General features: G+C 44.7%; 1 protein-coding gene across 3 annotated transcripts; it reads right to left on the bottom strand.

Annotated features, from left to right (window-relative positions):
• Positions 1–671: 671 nt before the first annotated feature.
• Positions 672–21,904, bottom strand: SMAD9 (SMAD family member 9). Of its 3 annotated transcripts, none has more exons than XM_010150526.1 (6): positions 21,488–21,904; positions 14,747–15,004; positions 11,803–11,940; positions 9,795–10,016; positions 5,141–5,397; positions 672–827 (listed from the first exon to the last, which is right to left on the bottom strand). In XM_010150526.1, exons 1-6 carry the CDS (start codon positions 21,897–21,899, stop codon positions 684–686), a joined length of 1,431 nt encoding a protein of 476 aa, XP_010148828.1. In that variant the 5' UTR covers positions 21,900–21,904; the 3' UTR covers positions 672–683. The 3 variants fall into 3 exon arrangements, with proteins under 3 accessions (XP_010148828.1, XP_010148829.1, XP_010148830.1); XM_010150527.1 differs by having other exon boundaries at positions 673–827; positions 11,830–11,940; positions 21,488–21,899; XM_010150528.1 differs by lacking the exon at positions 11,803–11,940 and having other exon boundaries at positions 673–827; positions 21,488–21,899.
• Positions 21,905–22,516: the final 612 nt, after the last annotated feature.

Below are 22,516 nucleotides of genomic sequence, written 5' to 3'. Positions count from 1 at the left end.
ATCAGCCCACTCAGATGTGTCCAGAATGCTCTGATAAGGCTCCGGTGCTGAAGGCGTCCCGAGGGCTCTCTCCTCCTTCCAAATCCTAGGGGAGACAGGGGTGCCTCAGCTCCTCAGAGGATCTGTTGTCCCATCGTGCTTTGCAGTAGGGAGACAGACTGGAATTGCAGTTTAGTCCTTCAGTTCACTGGGTAAAAGTCATCTCTATGCGTAAGTCCTATGCACCACCTAAGGTCCTCTTTTAGACCTGAAATTAGGATGTAAAATGGATATAAATGGCGTAGAGATCTGACTTTGGTTGCCTGCAGAGGGGTGAATTTCACCTACTAGGAACAGCTACAGCCAGGTTTCTGAATCCGCATGGAAGTGCTGAGAATTCGCACCGTTTACTGGCTTGGCTGGGGAATGAAGATGCTCACAGGAAATGTTTGACACTTTTGCAGGAATTTGGCTTATTTTGTACTAGAGAACAGATATGCTATACCTGACTTTCTAAACTTACTGTACTGGCATCAGAGTAACTAGAAACCACAAGAAGTAGCATGAAAAAAAAAGGAGAGTAGACTATGTATAGATATATTTACATCTACATACATCTACATATAGAAGCTTCTGTTCACTGGAAATCCTATAAGCCACTGCCTGCAACAGCATCCATCCTAATGGAATTCTAGAGATGATTCTTAGGAGACTGAGGAGATGGGGTTATGAGGTGAGCCCATCTGTGTCAGCACCTTATCCAGCCATTGCAATGGTCCATGCAGGTGGATCTCGATCCAGCAGGGCGTGCTTGTAACATCTTGGCGATGATACTCTGCTCCCCAGCCCTATAAAAGAATCAAAGGACCAAAAAGTGAGTTTTATATTAAAAAAACAACATTAAATCACAACTCCAGTGCTGACAGTCTAACACAACTGCAGGTTGTCCATCACCCAAGATTTAATGCTCTGTCCTAGGAATAGTTTTCTCAAGAAACTTTGCTCCTGTTTAGGTTTTTGTTATCACCATTATCAGGGACTTTATACTATTAGATTAAAAATGCTCAGTCACACTTCCAGGTGCTGAGACAAAGTGGCACGGAAAGCTGTTTCCAAGCTTGGCTGCCTGCAAACAGCCCATGGGGAATGGTCTCTGCTCTTCGCACCCCAGAGACGTGCCCAGGAAAGTCTGCCAGACTGCTGTCTGGCACCGACGAAAAGCAGGCCAGGCCCTGTCATAACACTTTAACAGGAACTGGGAATGATCCTGGGCACTGCTTCATTTACTGGCAGAGATGCATCCTACGAGTCTAAGACGCTAGAAGTTCAAGGTATTTATCTCAACTTCTGGAAACTTTCCACAAGGTTCTTATGTACCGTACCTAACCTATGTATAGACATTTTCCATAGGTTTTCTGTCCTTGAACATACCCTCTTTTCCCATGGGAGTTCCTGGCTGTTTGCTGTGCGAAGTCCTGCAGTAATTTCTCCAGCTCTTTTGGGGAGATAAGGGATATGGAGCATCTGACAGAAGATGGGGATGTGGTGCTGGCAGGGAGAAAAGAGAAACAGAAGTCCCCGTGCCTTGAGCAGGCACAGTGTCTGCCTGCTGAGCAGGCAGCCTGATTTCACAGCAATGCAAGACATCCGAGGCACAGCCCAAAGTCTCACAGCTCACCGGTTGTCTCACTGCCAGACCTGAACTTGGATTTCCACAGGGCAGTCTGCAAAACGTGGTCCCACTGCAGGATGAGGCTCCTCATTTGTGGGCTGCAGATCAGGGAAGCGGAGCCTTACCTATCACTATGCTGCTCAGAAGGGTTGGTGTTCTTATCATGGAAAAAGGACATGGAGGCACTGATGGAAAAAGAACTGATGCCTGCCAAAGGTACCCAAATTGTAGAGTGCTGAACAACTCGACAACAGGCTGCTAGAGCCCACTTCTCTAGACGATCAGCTGCAAAACTAGGATCAACACCAAAACCAGATGCCCTAAGAAATGGGCTGGATAAAATCCATTTCTGCTTACTGAAGAAAAGGGGGGAAGAATGCAAAAGAGCGAGATGTGGACCCCCTAAAGCTCAAAGAGTACTTCTGAATAGGTGGCATTTTTCTGGCCTGTGGAGCGTTTATCATGCTGGAAAGGGCCTGGTGTTCACAGGCATCTTGGAATAATGTTCTGGAAACGTGCACATAAAACGGCACTCTAAATCAGCGCAGCCTGACTTCTGAGTTCGTGAAGTCTGAAGCACTCAGCCGCAGTGAAGATACATGGCCCTGAGCGTCAGAGGAGTTCAGCCTCTGCTAACTGCCAGGGTGGAAAACCGTGAGGCATGGGAATCAGCTCTGGAGCAGACCCTGCTGGGCTGGAGGAGCTTGGAGGCAGCTGGCCATCTCCCACTGCTGGCAGCTCCCACGGGCCAGGGAACACCAGTGGGGCAGCACCCTGCGTCTCCCCTGCATCACCCTCCTCCGTGCCCAGGGCTGACATGAACCCAGGCATGGAGCTCTGCTAATGAGGGAATAAAATGAGAACAACTGGCAAAGCCGTGGTGGTGTTTTGCACAGGCGGTGGGATGAGGATGCCCATACCCTCCACGGGGAGACCTGGAATGTGCTTTCCGGCATGGGGAAGATCAGCTGAGGGGTCCTGCTGCTCTTGCCAACCCTTCCCACCTCCAGCGGGCAACCATTCTCTCCAGCCACATCCCAAAGCACTGAGCTGCCTTGTGCAGTGGAGCACAGCCACATCTGCTGGGTCACTGAAGGGTTTGGGTTGGAAGGGACCCTAAGGATCATCTAGCTCCAACACTCCTGCCTCGGGCAGGGACACCAGGGTTGTCCCCGTAGCCCCAAGACCCGGGGAAATGTGGGAGGGAGGGTGCTGGGTACAGACCTCCGCTTGGAGAAACTCTCCGTCTCTCCACTTTGTGCTTCAGCTGCCTCCGCTGTGGAGTGGGGACAACAGCCACCCTGCTTATCAGCAGTCCTTGGTGGAGGGAAGCTGCTGTCTGCTCCCACTGATAATACACTCATGTCTGCCTGAGGGTTGAGCTCCTCCCAGCTGCTCCATGGGTACATGAAGGGTTTAAGTGGGGACAGGACCTTCACCTCCCTCTGTCCCGTGTCCTGCTTCCAGAAGATTGTACATGTCTGGCAAGTTTCTCGTGTCCTGGTCCCTACTCAGCCCTGCCTCCCTGCTGGTAGCTCAAGCCCTAGTGGGGTAGGAGGCAGGGTCTCCAGCCCCTTGGCTCCCTTTGGCCTGGGGGCTGTAGGAGACCAGCAGCATCTGGACACAGACCAGGGGAGAAGCCACAGGACTGCCCTACACATGGGGGCTCTTGGTGTGTAGCTCTGGTAGGCAACACGCTCCTCTGTGCACTGCATAATTGACACCTGGGGCACTCCTGTCCCCAGACTGAACACACAGGCCTCACACCTTGGAGAGAATTTGAGAAGACTGAAAAGGGAAGACAGGAAAGGGTTTTCACAGGTCAGGAAGGAAGAACGTAGATGAGATCTGCATAGCCATTTTCCAAAGGTCATCAGAAAGGCTTCAAAAAAAGACCTTGCACTGGTCTTCTGGTGCCTGAGGCACTATAGTGGCTACTGTTGTTTCAACAAAGCAAGGTGATAATATGGCAGCAGCATTATTCAGTGCATCAACACCACCATTTCTGCTGCCACGCTGGGCATGGAGGCAGATAACACATCAAAGAGACTGCCCCTGAGTTGCTGAGATAATGAAAACATTGCGCAACTGGCTACACTGCCTTTACAAACAACATGCCCATTCATGTCTTCCATTAAAGAAAATGCTGTTTGCTGAGTTTCTTGCTTTCTTTTTTTTCCCTAATGATTTTGTGTGAACAAGATGTCAGTTGCTTCCCAAGAACAAAGCAACAGCGTGGTCACAGGCACGGAGATTCTGGCTTGGACTCTTGGGAGAAGTTACAGGGCTCTCAATGCTCACAGAGTGTTAAGGAGATGGGTCCCCAAGGATGGCTGGAAAGCTGCCCGGGACTCATCTGCTTTGCAGAACACAGGAACTGGGCTCAAGCCTCAAGCAGTTTTGTAGTGTCTTAGACGTGAATTCAATCGGCTTGATTCAGTCATTTGTACAGAATCAAATCTGCAAGATAAAGGGGCATACTCAAGCCACTTCTTATGGTACCTAGCAGGACCAACTGGCTTCTAATGGTGCAGCTTCTCTAGTTTTCAGGCTGAACATTGCTGCCAGCCCTCCCAGCAGCCCCACAGGGATGTCAGTCTGGGGCATCTATAAACAGTCTTGAAATACTACCCATTCTCTGGGGTTTAGATGCTACAATAGGCAACCAAGTAAATCCTAAGTGTTAAAAGGAGTCAGGAGATCTCAGTCTGGTGAGAAAGCCATTCAGAAGATTTAAGAAACTCTCACAAAGACTGTTAAGTTGCACACAGAGCAGTCAGACTGCAAAGTTTAGATATGGAAGACATGGAAACAGTAATGGCTTCGGTGACCTCCTGACTCTTCTAAATAACAGGGCGAAGGTCAGATGTTCTTTTGGGTTTTGCATTCTGTTTGCAAGAAGCCCTTCTGATCAAGTAGCTGGCCAGAGTGAATGTCATCAGAAATTAAGACAATCTCTTGCCAGGAATCAGACAGGTGGCAAACAATTCCCAGCAAGCTCAGTGAGGGCTAAGGGACGACCTGGTGTTTCTTGACTGAGACTGTATATACCACTCTATAGTAATGGTGAGACTGTAAATTAGTCTAGAGACATAAGGACATTCTTTTCAGATCTATGGCTCTACCAAGCTCTATTGCAAACCCGTAACAACAGGAGACATCACACCTGCCTAAGATATGTGCTAAAGGATTTACTTAGTCTTTATATAATCAATGGGGGAACATCAACGTACAATCTCTGCTTATTTTCCAAGAAAAGCATATGGGATACTTGATTTTTGGAATCTAAGAAATTTCCAGGTTGACCACAAAAGCTGTTGATTTTAAGCACCTGAAGTTAGAAAACAGGCAGTCTGAATTGCTATCTGCAAACTGGATGTCTAAATCCCCACTTGGGAAGGATTTGATGGGGTCTGGTTTTGCACCAAAGCCAGCAGGTGATAGGATTTCCCTTTCCAGAGATGCAAGAGAAAACAAAAAAATCCTTACTTTAACAAAGCTCATTCGAATAGTGCACATCTTGGTCAGCTCATACACCACTTCAAAACCATGATTGACCGACTGGGCAAGCAGCTGGGCGAAGAGCTGGTTGTTGAAGATCTTGAGGCTGCAGCCACTGGGGATCTTGCAGACAGTGGCTGGGTGGAAACCATGCTGGTAGTTACAGTTGCGGCTTTGCACAAAAATACTGCTGTCACTGACACATTCAGCATAAACCTCCCCACCGACGTAGTAAAGATGAACACCTCGGAAAAGAAAAAATAATGTGTATTATTTCTCCATTGTTCACAACACACTTTATTCCAGTAATTCTTTAACTATTTTACTGCTGGGGGCATACAAGTCCAGGATCATTCCAGGCACTGAGTGCCTATAAATTGCCTTTTAAAAGACAGTAACCTCTGTGCATATCCATGCATCTTTGTGATGGAGCCGTCAACATTAAGAGGAAATTGTCATAAACAGTATTTTGAGATACTGGTCTAGGAGAAAAATGTCTTGGCACGTGATGTGTTTCTTTTGTTTCTCAGCGAAGGTTGATCTACCTCTTTAGCCCAACAGTGCAAGTACTTCATGACAGGACACACATACACACATAAATACCAAACATATGTCAACCACATACAAAGCACGGATCACAACTGTCAAAGAACTGACAAATCTGCTAGGCATTACACATCTAAATGTATTTTTCACTGTGGAGCACATGTGCTCTGACCAAGACCCACATCATTGCACGCTATTTTGTTCACTCCAGGGTCATATCTCATGCAGTTCAAACACAGCAAGGTGTGAACTTAAAATAGCTTTTCTGTATTTTGCTTTATCCACCACGTCAGAACCACATATTTGCATATACATGACATAACGTACTCATCAGATCCTGTTTAAAGTGACCTTTAGCAACAAAATGACTAATTTCCTTCTGGATTTGGTGATCTTAAAGGTGTTTTCCAACCTAAAAGATTCTATGACTTTTCAGTGCCTGAGTGACTTACCAACACTAACTCTCAAATTTTTACCGTGCCTTGAGGAAATGAAAATGGAAGCATTTCTAATCACTCAAAGACTCTGGTCGCCCCAGGATGTCTGCTTGCATGAAAGTATAACTAACTTGGTGGGAGAATTTATCTTAGCCCAATCCAGCAACCTTACAGTTAGGGATCTTGTATAAGCTAATTGTGTAGATGCCTTCTCTAGCTGATAGGTGCTGAGAGGCACTGTGACCAGATGAATCACTCTGCAGGTTGCAAGCTCAAAGCCAGGCTTAAACTGATGGAAGCCTGTGCAGGTGCTGAAAAGGCACTCTCGTTCCCTGCTGCTTCTTCCTACACCTGCTTTCATGCTGCCAGCCATGACTGGGTATTGGGCAGCCATCCAACTGGGGAACTGAACCAGCTAATAAACTTAAAACCAAACAAAACATAACAAAGGAAGATTTATTTGCAGTGAGATCTTCATCACTGCAAATGTGGCAATGGGGACCCAGAGTGCTTCAACATGAGCATGAAACCCCACCATGAAGGGAGACAAGTCATCCTGCAAAGATGCCTAGACATTCACCCTTCCCATGGCTAGATTAGCTGTGATGAACCCCTCCCGTGGCCAAGGGAGGTGGAAGAACTCAGTTATTTGTTCTCATAAAACTTACCATCAATTAAAAATAAAACCCTCCTCTCTATTTCTGGGTACAGCATTCAAACCCTTACGTACAAACGCACATGTTTGCAGGGTCTCAGTGGACGGCCTGCAAAGCTAGTGATAACGATGCTTTAATAATTCAGTTCTGTTATTCCTTTTGTCTTTCATATAAAAAAGACAGATTACATATTCCCAGTCTGTTCATCATTCTGTGGTCATGACAGCAAGGGGCAGCAGCACATCCTTAGGACAAAACCAGCCTCTAAATAGGAGTGGGAAAGGCTCAGGGAAAAGCAGGTTGAGTGGGAAAGGAATCTGGGAAAAATACACTCTCCCATAGACTTCCAGCATGACTCAGACAGGAACCTTAAAGTCTGTCTTCAAGCCATCACTTGATTTTTACTTCAATGCACCCACGAGATCTCAAATGAGATGTGAGTGGCGGGGGGTGTGGCTCAGAGCACACACTAGAATTGCACTGGGAACAGGGCTGAGATGACAGCTCCATTAGACCAGCCGTCAGGTCCAGTCCAACTGCAACAGATGCTATGGGGTGTCTGCTGTTACTTGACCTATGTCTCCTTTCCCTTCTGTGGAAGAGGGATAAAAGGGAAGGACTGAAAACCCGAAGGTCCCAGCTGACCTCGATGGGGTACATACAACTTCCTGAAATAAACAGCTAGAGGGGGCACACAGGGTAGAGAAAGAAGAATAAGGACATAAGTGTTCACCAGATTTCAAATCTTCAGGTGTGGCTAGTCACTTCTGGGTGCTAAGGTGAAAAATTTTAAAGGCTGGATTTTCAGAGCATATTGAGTAACCCAACTTCTGCAGAAAAATGAATGTTTGCAAAGGCACTGCCCCAGCTGCGTGCTATAATAACAAAACCACCAAAGTCACTTCTGAAAGCAGAGGCTACAATTTGCTTTTTTCGTGTGGATTTTTTAATAGCAATAAATACAGCAGTAATGAAATTTCAGCGTGTATTTCCATTCTTCTGGTAGTCATTCACCAGAGACAAGCACCCTCAAGGAAGCCAAGCAGCTGAAGACACGTTTGTAGAAGACCAAATCAAGGGTCCATATGTTTTAGTGGGATTTTATTGCTCTCTGCAGAAACTGGAAATTCAGCAGTCTCCAAGCATCCACAGCTTTTTGACACTCTGATCAAAAGTCCCCGTTCTGTCCTTGAAGTCTGACTGCTGAAACAGGTCCAATTGCTAGTAGATGTTGCGTTGTGTTCTGGATTGGTTTTAGCTTTGATGTGGTATTTCCAGGAAACCATTTCACGCTGATACACTAGATGACAATTCAATCACATATCCTTATCCTACTGAGCTAATCTTGTTTACTCACTCTTTTTTCTCCCCTGTTAACATGTGACAATTGTATCCATTTCAGCAGCTTTCATCTGTCCAGCATGCCTTTGAACTACAGACTTTTGGAGGTGCTCTGTGCTCTTCTGCAGGCCTGTGCTGGTGCCACTTCTACTCCACCTGAACATGGTTTTTTAAGATTTGCATAAACAGGGAAGAGCAGTAAAATTAAGGATCTCTGATACACTAAGCTCCTCTCTGGGCAACCTGCTCCCTTCCCTTGGGCAGATTCCAAGTGTAAGACTTTAAAGAACTTTTAATCGATGAAGACAGATCTGAGGACCATTAGCATTTACCTCATTTTCTTTCCGTTCTGTCTCTTCCTCTTTTGGGGCAGAAAGTCACAGGATGTAACATCCTCAAATGACAGCACTCTACGGGGACCTTTTGTCATTTTCCATTTAGGGCTGGGCTCAGCTTTGATCTACAACCCTCTGACAGCTTATGCTGATAAAGAAGTTTTGCTTTATTTTCTGAGGAAGTTAGAACTAGATGTACAACTCATTTCCACCTCTCACAACAAACTACTATGACAGACACTTGTAGCATCACACAGTGCATTTGCACCACAAGTGCTTTCCCTTCCGGAGAAAAGCGCAGGAGTTAAGTACAACATCTCCCGCGCTACCCTTCGGGTTCACTGTTGTTTGTAAAAACTATGTCACATTTGCCTCAGAGCTTCCTCGTATTCAGTCATTCAGCACTAGACTATCAAGAGCCAATTAAAACACTGCTCTAGGCCTGGGAAATGAGGTGAGGTTGACAAGATAATAGGAGTAGAACAATTAGAGTTAATTAGCCCAGTGGGAAATCCATTCCCAGGCAGCTACTGGTGAGAGGCTGGGTTGGCAAGATAATGAGTCTAGACTGGATATACCAGAACAGGCAAAGCTTGATCTGCACAGAGAAATGGCAGGTACAGAGTTTCTGACTCACCACCACAAACAACAGTAGGTTCTGGGAGAGTACCAGGCCCTACACAGCCCTAGTGAGCTGGGATGGAGGGTGTGTGGCCGCACATGGCCAGGTGTGGTCTCCTCGTACTTGGCACCAGTTGCATATGATCCTGCATGCACAATGTATATGTACAACAGAAGTGGAGCAACCGCTGGAGGGAAAACCCAAGGCTTAGTTCTACTGGCAAGTTGTTAACAAGGCAGTGAATCAGCCTGGTAGCAGGTAAAAAGCTACAAAGGCAACTCTGGTAGAGTTCTTCAGCTAAATAACTCAACTACTAAGTGTTTCATCCATCTCCCTTTGTTATATGGTGGTAGAAGAACCAGCCCTGAGGCACCAGCAATTATCCTTTTAGTGGCATTTCGATGGCAGTATTCCCAGCTGCCAGAAACTCTAATAAATAAAATGAAAATACATACTGCTAAATTAGAACACACAACTATAAACAACATTTTTCTCTTTGCTGGCCAAGTAAATAGCTTTTTTAAGGAGCTACTCTGCTGACTGTTATCCAGTCAGAAAAGAATCATCTGCTTTTCTTCTATTTCAAAAGTCATCTCAGAGCTTTTTTTAAGACAAGCACATCTGACAAATCAGCTAGGTTTGTTAATGCAATGCACAGTTCTTTCAAGCTCTGAATATTCCCAAGGAGAAGGGATTTCCTCTTACCTTTTCCTATGTGTCTCCTGGTGTTTTCTATGGTAGAGTTGCGGTTTACATTTGAGAGCAGTCCCAGGCAGAACCTGTTTTTGTTATTTGAGGGATCTGTAAATCCGTCTATAAGAATACTTCGCGAGGAAGCCTGGAAAGTCTCCCCTACCCGGTTGTTGAGTTCGTAGTAGGCAACTGAGCACCAGTGTTGGGGTTCCTCATAGCAAACAGGCCGAAAGTCTGTAGGAAATAAAATTAATCAGCTGCTCAGGTCTCAGTAATATTTTTTTTTTTTTAAGTAATTCTCTGTGTTCTTTCCTCCCTTCCTCCCACTCCGCTGGCTCTTCATCTAAACAGCCACTTATGTCATGCCTTCTCTCAACAGCAGCTTCTGTTTCCTCTTAATTTTATGACTGAAGACCCAAACATGCAAAGGGCTGGCACACCAGCTTAACTGTAAGCCTCTGAGGAGACCCACTTGTTCCTAAAAGTGATAACTCCACTGCATTAAATTAAGCACATGCTGACATTCCTTGCTGAACCAGGGCCCAATCTCTAGACTGAAAATAGTAAGGGATACATCTGTTCTGCACACCAGCAGGAGCTAGGGATGACAGATGGGCTCAAAGCAAGTCAAAACTGAGCCAAACCTTCAGCCTAATACCTAACTGAAGTTCAGAAGAAATCAATCACTCTCCTCAATTTTTTGCAGGCTTTGGGGCTTTCCGCTTCCACTGTAAGCAGAAATGTCAGCAAGGTCATTTCTTTTGGATCTACCCCTATCCATGTTTTCTAATTCAGAGACAGACTAAAAAATGTAACAGAATCGCTGAGCCTCATTCATCCTATAGGAATTAGTTGGAAACCTTATCCTGCCTGCCCACCATAGGCATGTGAGCCCCTGACCCCGGGGCACCTCTGTGCATAACCTCTCTAACAAAATTCCAAATAGTATTTGCTAGGGCAGTGATCAGGCATGGTAAACTGTAGTATAGAGACTGAGGTACCTCAACAACTTATTTTAAAGCATTGGTGTCTGATAACTAGTTATTATCTGGTCATTCTGTGTACCCATCTGTAATTAGCACTATCACACTCATCTTTCTTCTGCTCCAGTTCTGTGAGACATACATGTTCCCCAATGTTTCTGAAGGCTGGCATTATTTTTATTAATGACAATGTGTGTGCACAGTGTTCTGTTCTAATGCCATGAAAGACATTTGTTTACAAGGACAATATGTTGGACTAAATGAACAATGGTGATTTTTCCTTTGCAGTAGCTGAAAGCCAAAGGAAAACCCATCAGAGGAAGCTCCACCACTTCTTGCTGCTCTGCAGTGATGGGCTTTGAATGGTGGAGGCATCACCTGCCACTACCAGTCTGGAGGCAGTGCAGACCATGCTGGAGGGGACATGAAATTGCTTTGAGGGGAGTGAGGTGGATCCCAGCCCCTTCTACTCTGACCACCTGTGCCCTCTCCCACTAAAGCATTCTTACGTGAGGACAAAGAGTTTGGCCTTCTGTAAAAATCTCTTTGTACTTCACCAGAACGTGTCCTTTTCTTTTCTAGCCAGCCAGTAATGTAACATTAATTAGTGATTCTGTGATTAATACACAGATAGCAGTATGAAAGGTTCCAACCACAAGGCTTTAAAGTACCTGAAACCCAGAGCTGAAAGTGATAAAGCAGTCAGTTCTGATATTGATAGTGCTCCTGTGTGTTATATTGCCTCACCATCTTTGATTTGATATCTTTGTCTTTACAGTGTAGATAACAGTGTTTGCTTTCATTAACAGCTTTCTAACTGTAATAGTTCACGGGTACAAATAAGGTCTAAACTCTGTAACTTCACACATAATTCACCGAGTTCTTAAATCAACCTATTCTGCTGGCTAATAAATGGCTCTAGCACACAGCCTGACTGCAAAACCGTCTGAAACCTACTGAACTATTTGAATTGTTCAAATAACAATTTTTTTTGCTTAACAGTTTTTCTTTGAAGAATAGTACAAATGGTTATTTACTTTCAGCTTCTCCATCGGCAGATTTACCTCCATTGGGCAAAGACAGCACTAGCTGACTTTCAGCTATTGCATCCATCGACCGCCCATTGTGGGTTCCTGGAGGTTCTCTTGCATGGTAAGGCGGGGGTGGAGTTTCCACTGTTAGGAAGAAGGAAAGAAAGAAAAGAAAGAGAAGACAATCAATACCTTGTAAATTCTCCCCAGCTTTTCCTGGTGAATATTTAACACTTCTTCAGTATTGTTTAGCTAGCGAAAGGCTGAGTACAAATCTGAACCTGAGCTCCCTTCAGAGTACAGATCAAGACCATTACGTGTTCAGGGAGGACAGGAAGGAAGAGCTGTCCTGTTGGACACACTGCACTTGAAAGAGAGAGACACAGTCACAACAGTGCCTCAGGCCTAGACTGATGTCCAGTCAAGCTCTCTGTTAACCTAAGAAAGTAAAGCTTTGATCCTTCAGTTCCAGACTTCTCTCACAAATTTTAAACTTGAAGAGGAGGATTTAAGAGCAGAAGCTAACTACAGTTGATCCTCAGGGAGAAAGTGCTCCTTCTTCACAGGCTACAAAAAAGCCAATGGAAAGCCTTTACACTCTAAAATCAGACTTGGCAAAACTCCCTCCAGATTTGTCCTACCTCTGTCCTACAAGGGAAGGCTGGCCCTCTTCCTGTTTCTTCAGTCAGCCATTAAAGAGCAATGGATGTGATGAAAAAATATGGAGAAGTATCAATTCACAACCTGCCCAGCTCCTGATCTGTTTCCATTATGGCATAGTAAGCTAGCAAACAGACGGTGACTGTTTAGTGGGGACTCTCAAGAAAGACAGAAGGCTTTAGAAAGCCAAAGAAAAACGGTTTTCATTTTCATATTAAAAAATGTTTAAATTCACTGCATATTCACTAAAAGCATGTAATTTTATGAATTTGAACAGAAATTTAGTGAGCTTATGTATAAATTACAGCCATGTACAAGCTTTCAGGGCTAAGGGTCTCTTTCAGAAGACCTGGGTTTAACTTGGTTACAGGCTGAAACTCCTTCTTGTGCTTGGGGTCAGTTGCCTGGCCTTCAAAACAGACCAACTTCACCCAGAGGGGGTAATTGTGGACTGTCTCCTAAGACAACCATTGAATCTTCCAAGTAAGTACTGCATGGGAATGTTATTCTATTTAAGCATTGTTCAGGATTTAGGAGTTTCAATTTCCAACATATAGATGGCATAACCCTGCCACAGAAAACACAACATGCTAGAATAGTAAAACAAAATCAAGAAAGAGTGGAAGAGAATACAAGTCACAGAAAGGAATATAATGTGGTTATACAGGTATATTTGATGTCTACACCTAAGATAGTCACCATAAACTCTCCTTATACCAAATAAAGAAAAATAGGCACCTGCAGACATGATGCATTTCAGCTACTTTAGACTTACACCTTAAGATGCAATGAATCTTGTCCTAGGAGTGCCTGTTTTTCTCCAGTGATGACAGAAAGAGGATAAACAATTGCATGAGATGTAGAAATTTGCATTGCTGACATCTATATTTGGTCACACCAATCCCACTCAAGGTTCTTGATGTTACTCCAGTTTGCTTTAGGTAGTCTTCCACCCCTGACTGTTACACAGGCAAATTATGCTTATCAGCATGCCATGTGCTGTGATATACTGAAGCTCAGGTTGAGCCACTTCCATTTTTAAGTAGCTTTGCATAGTCCCAAGTTCAGTTAAAAGCATGAGTAAGAGTCATTACAGAGTTGGAATGGGCCTGATTTGCCTGTCAGGACCAGCTCCACTCAATCCAACTTGGTTACACAGAGGTGAAAGAAAAAGATGGCAGAAGACAAACAAGTCCTACTACTTGCTGAAATGTTTCGATGTTGCTAAATATGATTTAATCTGAAGTATAGATCTAGAGAAGAAATGAATGAAGGTCCATTCAATGAATGGAGAGGAAAGGAAAAACATCACATGGTATTGAAAGTGTCCAGCTTAAAAGGAAGTTCAAATGCTACAAATATGTTGAAAAAATAAAAAGCTTTCTTGCACTTAAAATCAAAATAGGCATATCATTAAGGACATGAATTTAAATGCTTTGTAGTTGAGACATTAAAACATTAAGCTACAGGGTTCTGACCTGAATTCATCATTGTGAAAAAGCTGAGATCATTGATACTATCTGAGAATTACAGCAAAGCGTGGAAGTAAATCTGAACCATGTTGTGATATTAAAGCTAGCTCTCAGCTGTGCTGCATGACACCTTCTTGGTATATTTCACAGAAAAAGCACGGTTAAATTCTCAGGTAATTAGAGCAGTACTAAGTAAGGAGTTGACCATCCAAACAACCTGAGTGATATAACCCTGCTGACCTCAGAACTGTGGAGCTGATGAAACACATTCCAAAATTATAGGAAATTGCCTGGTGGCTTCACCAAGTGTTGTGCCAGATTGTTAAACAAATTAACTTCCAGTCAGTGGGATTGCCATACATTAAAAAAATATTCCTGTGTACCAATTCCCCATTTTATCCTGTCTCTCTTGATGGAGTTTCTAAAGGTCTCCACCCTGACCATCTCTATTGGAGGTGCCTAATATAAGCGTTGTGGGTGCTCTTTTCCATGGGTTATGTCAGAACCTTGGATGGGCTGTTTTAGGAAGAAGGTGGCCAGGCACACCTGCTCCTCTCCTCAACTTTCCCCTTACAGCAATCATGAAATCTCATCCAGAAAATTCTAAGAGTGGAGTGACTACAACACTTAATCCCTTGACCATCTGTCAGAAAGACTGGGAGACAATATTAGAAGACAGTCACAAGAAATCACGTTCCAAATCCAACAGTTCGACCTGTAGCTACACCCTGGGGGGAGCACACAGAATTGGCACCTGACCCAGGCCCTGGCAAGAACCTCGACTGCCTCAGTCGGGATGTCTGAAAGCTCATTCTTACCCGTGAGCTGATAAGGACTTCCTGGTCCAGAGGAGCTTCCTGGTGAGTTGGGGTAGCTGATGCTGTTAGGCGACTGGGAGAACATGTGGCTGGGTGACGATGGAAAAGGGGTGCAGGGAGGATGCTGGAAAGAGTCAGGATAGGTGGCATTGTGCGGCATCAGCGGCTCGCTGTGCAGGGAAGTGTTTCGAAACTTGGCAAGGAGGCTGAGGTGAGGGTTAAACTCGCTGTGTCTTGGAACAAGTACAGGAGGTAGGACTGAAAATAAAAACAAGAACAGAAAAAATACCGTTAAAACTGCACTCTTGAAAGTATATCTTTTTCTAAGTTAAAAAGAGGCATATTACATGCAGCCCAAATGTTGCTGTCTATATACAAGTCATCAAAGGGCAACAAACCTGTCCAAAACCAAGGAACAAGGCTGATTCTTGGACTTCTTTTCCCCAGATTTGCAGCCAGTTGCAGCAATTCCATATGCAAAATATGGGCTCATTCCTGACTTGAGCAAGGTACCATAAAATTCACAGTTACAGCATTCGCACACAGCCCTCTTATCAAATGCAAGTGGCACATCTCTCCCTCTCAGAATTACCTATTCTATTCCTTCCTTCCTCAAAGACTGAACATGCCAGGAGTTTGCTAAATATTATCACCAGGAATTGCCATAATCACAGCCAAGTTTAGTAACAATTAATAGCACTCCACAATACACCACATATTTTACTACCAGTAAAATATAGATGGGCAAAAAGAAGTGCAGACCTGAAGCTAGACACCAGATTTAAAAGGTTTTCAGGTACTTGAAAATGCTGCCAGCCAGACAGTGGGATCTTTAAAAGGAAATGTAAATGGCAATTCAAATATTACGGCAATATTAATTTAGCTCTTGCAATATAGTTAGAAAAGATCTAGCATGAAGAGGCAAATGCCAATGGTTGGTAGTTATGACATGAAAAACGCAGGTCATAAAACTGAAATCCAAATTCATCCATGTAAAAATTGGTCTAATGGAATACATCACCTCTCTTCACAAAGCCTCTTCACTTACATCTCGTACTGTCATTGCTGTTAACAGCATTGCTGCACTGAGAAACCTAAAGTTGTCCCAAATTAGTTCGGACTCTGACATATCAGAAACAAGAGCAGAACTGGAGTCAAAACACTTTAGAAAACCCAACTAGTGAGTTATCGATGAAGATGCAGCTCCTAGGCTGGAACACAAAGAGGCTTGCTAACTAGTTCTGCATATGGGAGTTCAACCTGAGGCTTTAACTGGGTCCCCTGTAGTCCTTGGGGGGAGAACAGCACCTAGAGTGGGTCATTCATGTACCTCAAGATTTCTTTATTAGTTGCTAGCTCACATAGCACCTAATTATCTTAGTTAAGGCCTTAAACACAGGTAGGGAGAATGAATCCCCACTTGCTATCATGCAGATCTAAAAGCCATCAGAGAAGATAAGGAGGCAATTTGAGTTACTGTGACAAGGATGAATTGTCCCAACACGGGGAACAATTCAGTAGGTTTGTATTGATTGACCTAGTGTCCAGAATTCCTCTGGCCTAAAACCCAGCAGCACGTAATCTTTCAGTCTATCCTTACTAACTTATGGAAACAAATAGCAATGTGAGCTCTTGGTTATAAATGCTGACAGGAATATATGTTTTGAACGTGCTTTAACATATTGTTTGGGCCCAAAAGCTCTGTCTAGGATAAGGCCAATTCTTTTTAGGCAGGTTAGCTAACACCTTTTAATTACACTGAACTCTCCTTTATCCAGCATAATGAAAGAGTGGAATAATTGCTATAAAGCAAAAATACATAGATAATGCAAAATGTGCATAAAAAGAGGCAGTAGGAACACCCTCTTTGGAGTGCACATTCAGTGCAGAGTGATTGCTCAGAGAGCTGGGGCAGTTTAAGCAGGAGGAGGAGGACCAGTGGCTGGTACCAGGCACATCTACATCTTCTTGCTGATGTAGCATGATGCTGCAGCTGGGGCAGGGTTAAACCACGCTCTTGCCCACCCACTGGCATATACTAACTGGGAATTTGCCAGTCACCCACGAACCAAAGGAATGAGTCCCGAAAACACACAAAAGACTGGACTGACGACAGAGGGTTCCCTGCCAAAGTTATCGTCTCACCTGCCCGGAAACACAGTCATTGGAATACCTGCTAAGAGACTATACGTAGACCCTTCTCTGGCTTAATGCATTTCTAACTGGTTTCTGGCCAGCACAAGGGTGGTACTTTGGAGACTACTTTCTTTCCTTCTGCCTCTGATACACCCCTACCTGTGGGATGAAGATTTTTTTGCCACCTTCTTAAGTCCTTTGGTAGAGGAAAGTATTTTTTCTTCTTAACCGCTTCTTTAGCTTTTTGGATTTCCTAGACTCTCCTGAGATGCACTGCCCAGTCCCTCATGGATTTCATAGCTGGTGGAGAGAAGCAGAATCTGCCCTATACTGGGGTAAGATCAATACCACCACTGCAGTTGTGGTTTTGGTGAGCTGGATCCTTCCCATCCCATGCCTCTGTGAGCAGCTCCAGGCCATGAGCTGCTGCTGCTTCTGGCATTTTCCTCTGCTGCTCCATGAAACTGGTATGATGCTTGCCAGGTCTGCTGCTGCTCAGCCAGCTCTGACCAGCAGCCTTAGGAAACAGGGAACCGGCGATCCCTTTGCACCAAGCAGAGGTGCTGAGCAAGGGACAGCTGTGCTACGGCAATGCCGTGCAGCGCTGGGAGGCTGGCACCGCGCTGCAGGTACCACTGCTAAGGAAGCAGCTTTCTTCAGCCCTGTGAGAACTCAGTGCAACTCCTTCTCTAAGAGAAAGCTGAGAATCTGTATGTGTGAACAGCACTTGCCAGCGAAAGCCTTTGACTCGCCCTGAGTGAGTCAGCAAGAGGAATTTTCAAGTTCCCAGCTCTGACCAGAGTACTCTTAATTTCTGCTCTGCTGTACAGTTTTTGCCACCTCACTCAATCTTTCCACTGACTGCTCTGTGACTGCCTAGAGGGCTCAAGCCTCTGTGGTGGTGAAGAATTCAGAGATTTTCTTGTTTGTGGCTAAAAATTCCCCAGAGGGCCTTGTTCTCCTTGTTCTTTTGGTAACAGATGTCATTCTCCACAGCTCAACCACTCTGAAGGAATTGTGACCAGAGGCACGAAACTGAGTGACTGAGTGCATGGGGACCTGTCTGTCCTTAGAATTTACCTGTGTTGTCTCCACTCAGTGGAGTCCTTTTCTTCTACCTGCTATTCTCCACCAAGAGCCAGGGATGCATCATTCCTTCTGTGCATGATCTTTGTTCAACTGAAGACAAATACGGTCATGTCCTGAGTCCTGCCACGGTGTTTGCTGCACTAGACATTGTCCTGCTCCCTTCAGCTGCAACAGTTCTTGCTGGAAACCTGGCTGTGCCCAGAGCCTGTGACTTCAGGTGCTAGCAAGCAAACTATCTGCCTCACAGTTTAATTCCAGGTACAGCATCTACACTGTGATTTCTAACACATCAACCCATCTTTGCAGAGTTTAGTGCTTTTGGAGACCTATCCTCTGATGAGATCCATCTGTTCCCTATGTCCGTGACCATTCACAAACACCAAACACACGGCCAAGAGTGAGATCTTTCAACTGGGAGACTACCACATCTTAGTCCCACTTGGGCTTGACAAAAGCAATCAGTTAGTCTAAGTCAAAAGTTCATTTAGGCTCCTGCTGTCTACAGTAATGGCGCACATTAGAATTTGCAGTATTTACACATGGATGATCACAAATAAAAATAATAGGGTAAATGTTTAGGCAGCTTCTATATTTTTTCGAAACTGCAGCTTCTCCTGACAACAAACCATTCAGACTTCTAACAGGCTCTTCGAGACCAAACAAAGAAGGGTGAAGCAGAACCTAACCACCACACCTATCTCCTTTAGGGTAGGTAGCCTAGCCCCTCTCTGCGGTAGGATCTTGCACAAATATAGGAAATATTTGCTGGTTTTTTCCTAAATGGCACCTGTTGCTCAGCAGACCTGAGAAGAAATCTGCTGGGAACACTGGTGGCAGCACTAAAAGCTATGGACAATCCGTGCAGTATCAGTCACCATAGACTAGGATGTGGCTGGGCAATCTGAGGACACAGCAAAGACAGTGAAACCCCTGGATCTCAGACCAGAGCTTAAAGCTGCTCTCTAGTAATGCAAGTGTAGGGATCTGCCAGTCCACTAAAGAAAGGGTGAGGCTCTCACATCTTTAACACAACACATTCATTCTGAATAAAAATTAATGGATCTGGTCACAGAGTGGTTGAGTCAGCAAGAGAGGCTGCAGTGACGAAAAGTAAGCCCCAAAAGGATGGACATTTGTATGAAAATAATAATGGCATTTGGATTATAAAATAATGAACTGCTGATTTAATTTCATTGATGGATTCTTCAGCTCCAAAGGATAAGACTCAGAGAATCTCACATAAACCTAAAATCGCTAGCAGCCGAGATGCAGATTTCCTGTAGTTAAAAGAGGACTGTTGTTTAAACAGATTGGCACCCAGATCAATCGCTCCCAGACTTTTCCGTGGTGATCTCACTGCTACCACTTTCTCCTGAAGCTCATTTCTTCTCTTGCCTCACCACCACCTCCTTGCATCACTTCTTGTAACCACCTCTGGCCTGGAGCTGCGTTACCGCCACTTGCAGTGGTCTCAGTTATCCCTCCTGCCGCTGCCCCAGCACACCTGAGTAGGTTGTATTCCTTGCTGCACCTCATCTTTAGCAGGGAGGTGACTCACTTGTGAGCTTCAACTTCTAAGCTGTCCCCGTAAGAACAGTAGGGGTGAATACAACAGCCCAAGAACAATTCTCAGGTCCTGTGGAGAAGTGGCACGGCACAGCTTGCATCTTCATAGCTGTGCTCTCTTTTAACTCCAAAACAAGGTGGTCATGTCTGAAGTACCCAAAGTCCCTCCTGTGAGCTAATCCCCGCACCCTGAGATTTGCTAGTCCATGCAAGGCCGCATGGGTCAAAGCTGTGCCCGGAAGCAGGCTACTAAGTCAGCCATACTCAGAACTGAACCTTGGCCCATCTCATTTACTACTAAGATGTAGCCAGTCTGGGGCACAGACGAACGACAGAGACGGTCACAACTGAAACCTGAGTTTCGGGGTCAGAACAAAAAGCTTTGTTGCTTCATTTAGCAGCTGCTGGATTATCCCAGTACTAGTGTTTGTTAGCTGGCACTGAACAGATCAGAAGACCGGGGCTGAAAACAGCACCGTGCAGTGCTGTCAGCTACCACGCTGAGGAGGCCACGTTAACTACACTGGAGTTACACCAGAAGGAATGAGAAGACACTAAAGACTGCAGCCTTCAAAGAGAAAGATACACAAAATGGGATACTTTATGAGCATCTTTTCTTAGATTCTTGCAGAGTTTATTTTAGCAAGGCAGGAGATCAGCATTTTCCACTGAAAACTGTTGACAACAAGCACCACTCGCTGCAGCTGTAAAATTTTAGTTGTGACAATGTTTACAGCAGTTCAGATACAGCTTCAGAATGACAGTTCTGCTGCAGCGGAGGGATTATCAGAAAAGGGAGCAGCCCCTGTTGTTTAACAAATGTTAACAAATGTCCTTCCCTTATTTCATCTGTGTGAAAAGAAACATCCCATAGTTCACTTATCTGATCCTAATGTCACCTCAGAGTAAAGTTCATGCCAGACAAAGAGTAATCACAGAATAATAAGTATACACTTACCAACCATATCCATTAGTAAATTAAATTACTGTGATTTTTGGCAGCAAGGGAGAGCTAGGTTAGACATTAGAAATCATTCTGAACCATAAGGATAGCAAAGCAATAGATTCATTTGCCTGGGGAGGTTGTGGAGCCTCTATCACATGGGATTTTTAGAGCTCATTAGAAAAACATCTGTCAGGAATGTACCTGGTAATTTGTTTTGTTTTGGGAGTAGGGGCAGAGGAGAACAGGATAACTGCTCAAGATCTCTGCCAGCCCTGCTTTCTAGGATCCCTATAGAAGGCAACACTGAACATCATAATTTTTTAACAGCTGTTTCCTTGACAGAAAGCCCAATTAAGCAACCCTTCAGCGAGTTCCCAAGTTTTCAGTGCTGATCAAGTCCAATCTAAAGAGGATCATCAGTGAAAACATTCAAAGTTTTATGGGAACTCAGGGGATTTATTTCACGTAAACTATTTATTCATGAAAGTAAATCCCACTGAAAGCAGGCCACCAGACATTTTAGGAAGAATAAACTGACCTGGTTTCATAGCCACAGCAAAATAAGCCATTTTACCGCCACACTAATCTTTAGAGTGAGAGAGAGTGATACTGTTTTCCTGTGGGTTAGAGTCGATTGCTGGTTTCCAGACAATGCAGCATAAAACTAGGCAGGGTGGTTAAATCTAGGCTGGTGCCTAGACCTCATGCAAATGGACACGAGTTTGCAGGGGAAGAGTTCGGAGGGCAGCCAGCACCCACGCCCACGGAGGGGAAGCTGGCTTTCAGCACCCTGGACAAGATCCGGGTGTCCTCGGGGGTCTGATGGGACACGGAACGCACTGGGCCAGGCGCTCCTCACTTCCAGCTGCCGGAGCTGCGATGCCACCGGGCAGGGAAAGACTCAGGGTCCTTCCATCACATGGAGCCCGCCTTTTCAGATTTCTAGGCCTGCCAGTGCAAGAGCTAATAGAGAGATGTGAATCATTTGCAGATGGTATAATTACCTGGGGTTTCCACCCGCCGGTAATGGTAGGGGTTAATGCACACTTCTTTCTGTTTTGAGCCAAACGGGAACTCACAACATTCCAGTGGTTTCAACTCATGGTGAGATTGTAAATCAGGCCAGCGCCAGACTCTGCAGTATATGACGTGGGGAAGCCCCTTGCGATGAGACACCTGCAGCCGCCCATCCAAGGAACGTGGGATCGTGACACATTTACTGGGCTGACCCGGGCAGCTCAGAGCCCTTTCCAGTTCTTCCATGGCACCTTTTTTCTTCTTTAACTTCTTCACTAAGGAATCAACAGCTTTTTCTGCCCACTTTTCCTCTTCATCTCCTTGTTTCCAGCCCAGCAGCCTTTTCACTGCAGGGCTGGTGAAGGAGAACAAGGAACTGATAGGGGTGCTGGAGTGCATAAGAAGCAGAGATTACACACGAGCGTCAACAGAAGCACAAATCACTCTCCTGCCTTGCAAGGCTTGCAAGGAGTTTCCACCGTATTGAGATGGACGTTTCCTTCAAGCAAAGGTTCTTCCACACCTTAGGCGCTAGTTACAAGTAGTCCAACAGGGTGGGTCTCAGAACTTTCCAAACATCAAAAAACTGCTGATGAAGCCTGGAATAACAAGACAATACACAGTTAGGCTTCACATATGCCTTCCATTGTTTCTTCAATAAAATCTTTTTAAAGAGAAATTATTCAAAATGTGTGTCTAATTTTCAATGGCTTTCTGTTTGGTTTTTGCCATTTATTTTGGGTCCAAGACTCTCGTCCCCACTTCCCTCCACACTCACTTTAGAGTTAGACCTCGGAAAGTGTCCAGCCACTTCGATTTCTGTTTAGACTTTAATACACTAGGCAAATTGTTGTAGGGTTGAGGTTATATATTTAATACAAAAAAATGTGCTTTGGGGTTTTTATGCTGGTAGCTGTAGGTTCAGCTCAAGCATCTTTGACAAAATTAAAGCTGTAATATCAAATTTTATAGAAGTAATGAGTAGAATGTATTTTTTCATTTCAACTCCCTCTCTG

This window comes from Eurypyga helias, unplaced genomic scaffold, assembly GCF_000690775.1.
Source record: "Eurypyga helias isolate BGI_N326 unplaced genomic scaffold, ASM69077v1 scaffold9354, whole genome shotgun sequence".
Classification (NCBI taxonomy): domain Eukaryota; kingdom Metazoa; phylum Chordata; class Aves; order Eurypygiformes; family Eurypygidae; genus Eurypyga; species Eurypyga helias.
This window is presented reverse-complemented; position numbering and strand designations above follow the sequence as displayed.

Excerpts from the sequence above, each read along its gene's own strand:
- SMAD9 (XM_010150526.1), bottom strand. The coding sequence starts at position 21,899 with ATGCACTCCAGCACCCCTATCAGTTCCTTGTTCTCCTTCACCAGCCCT. Across the intron at positions 10,017-11,802 it reads TGCCGATGGAGAAGCTGAAA|ACTTTCGGCCTGTTTGCTAT; the intron begins GTAAATAACCAT and ends TATTTCCTACAG. Across the intron at positions 828-5,140 it reads TTCGAATGAGCTTTGTTAAA|GGCTGGGGAGCAGAGTATCA; the intron begins GTAAGGATTTTT and ends ATTCTTTTATAG.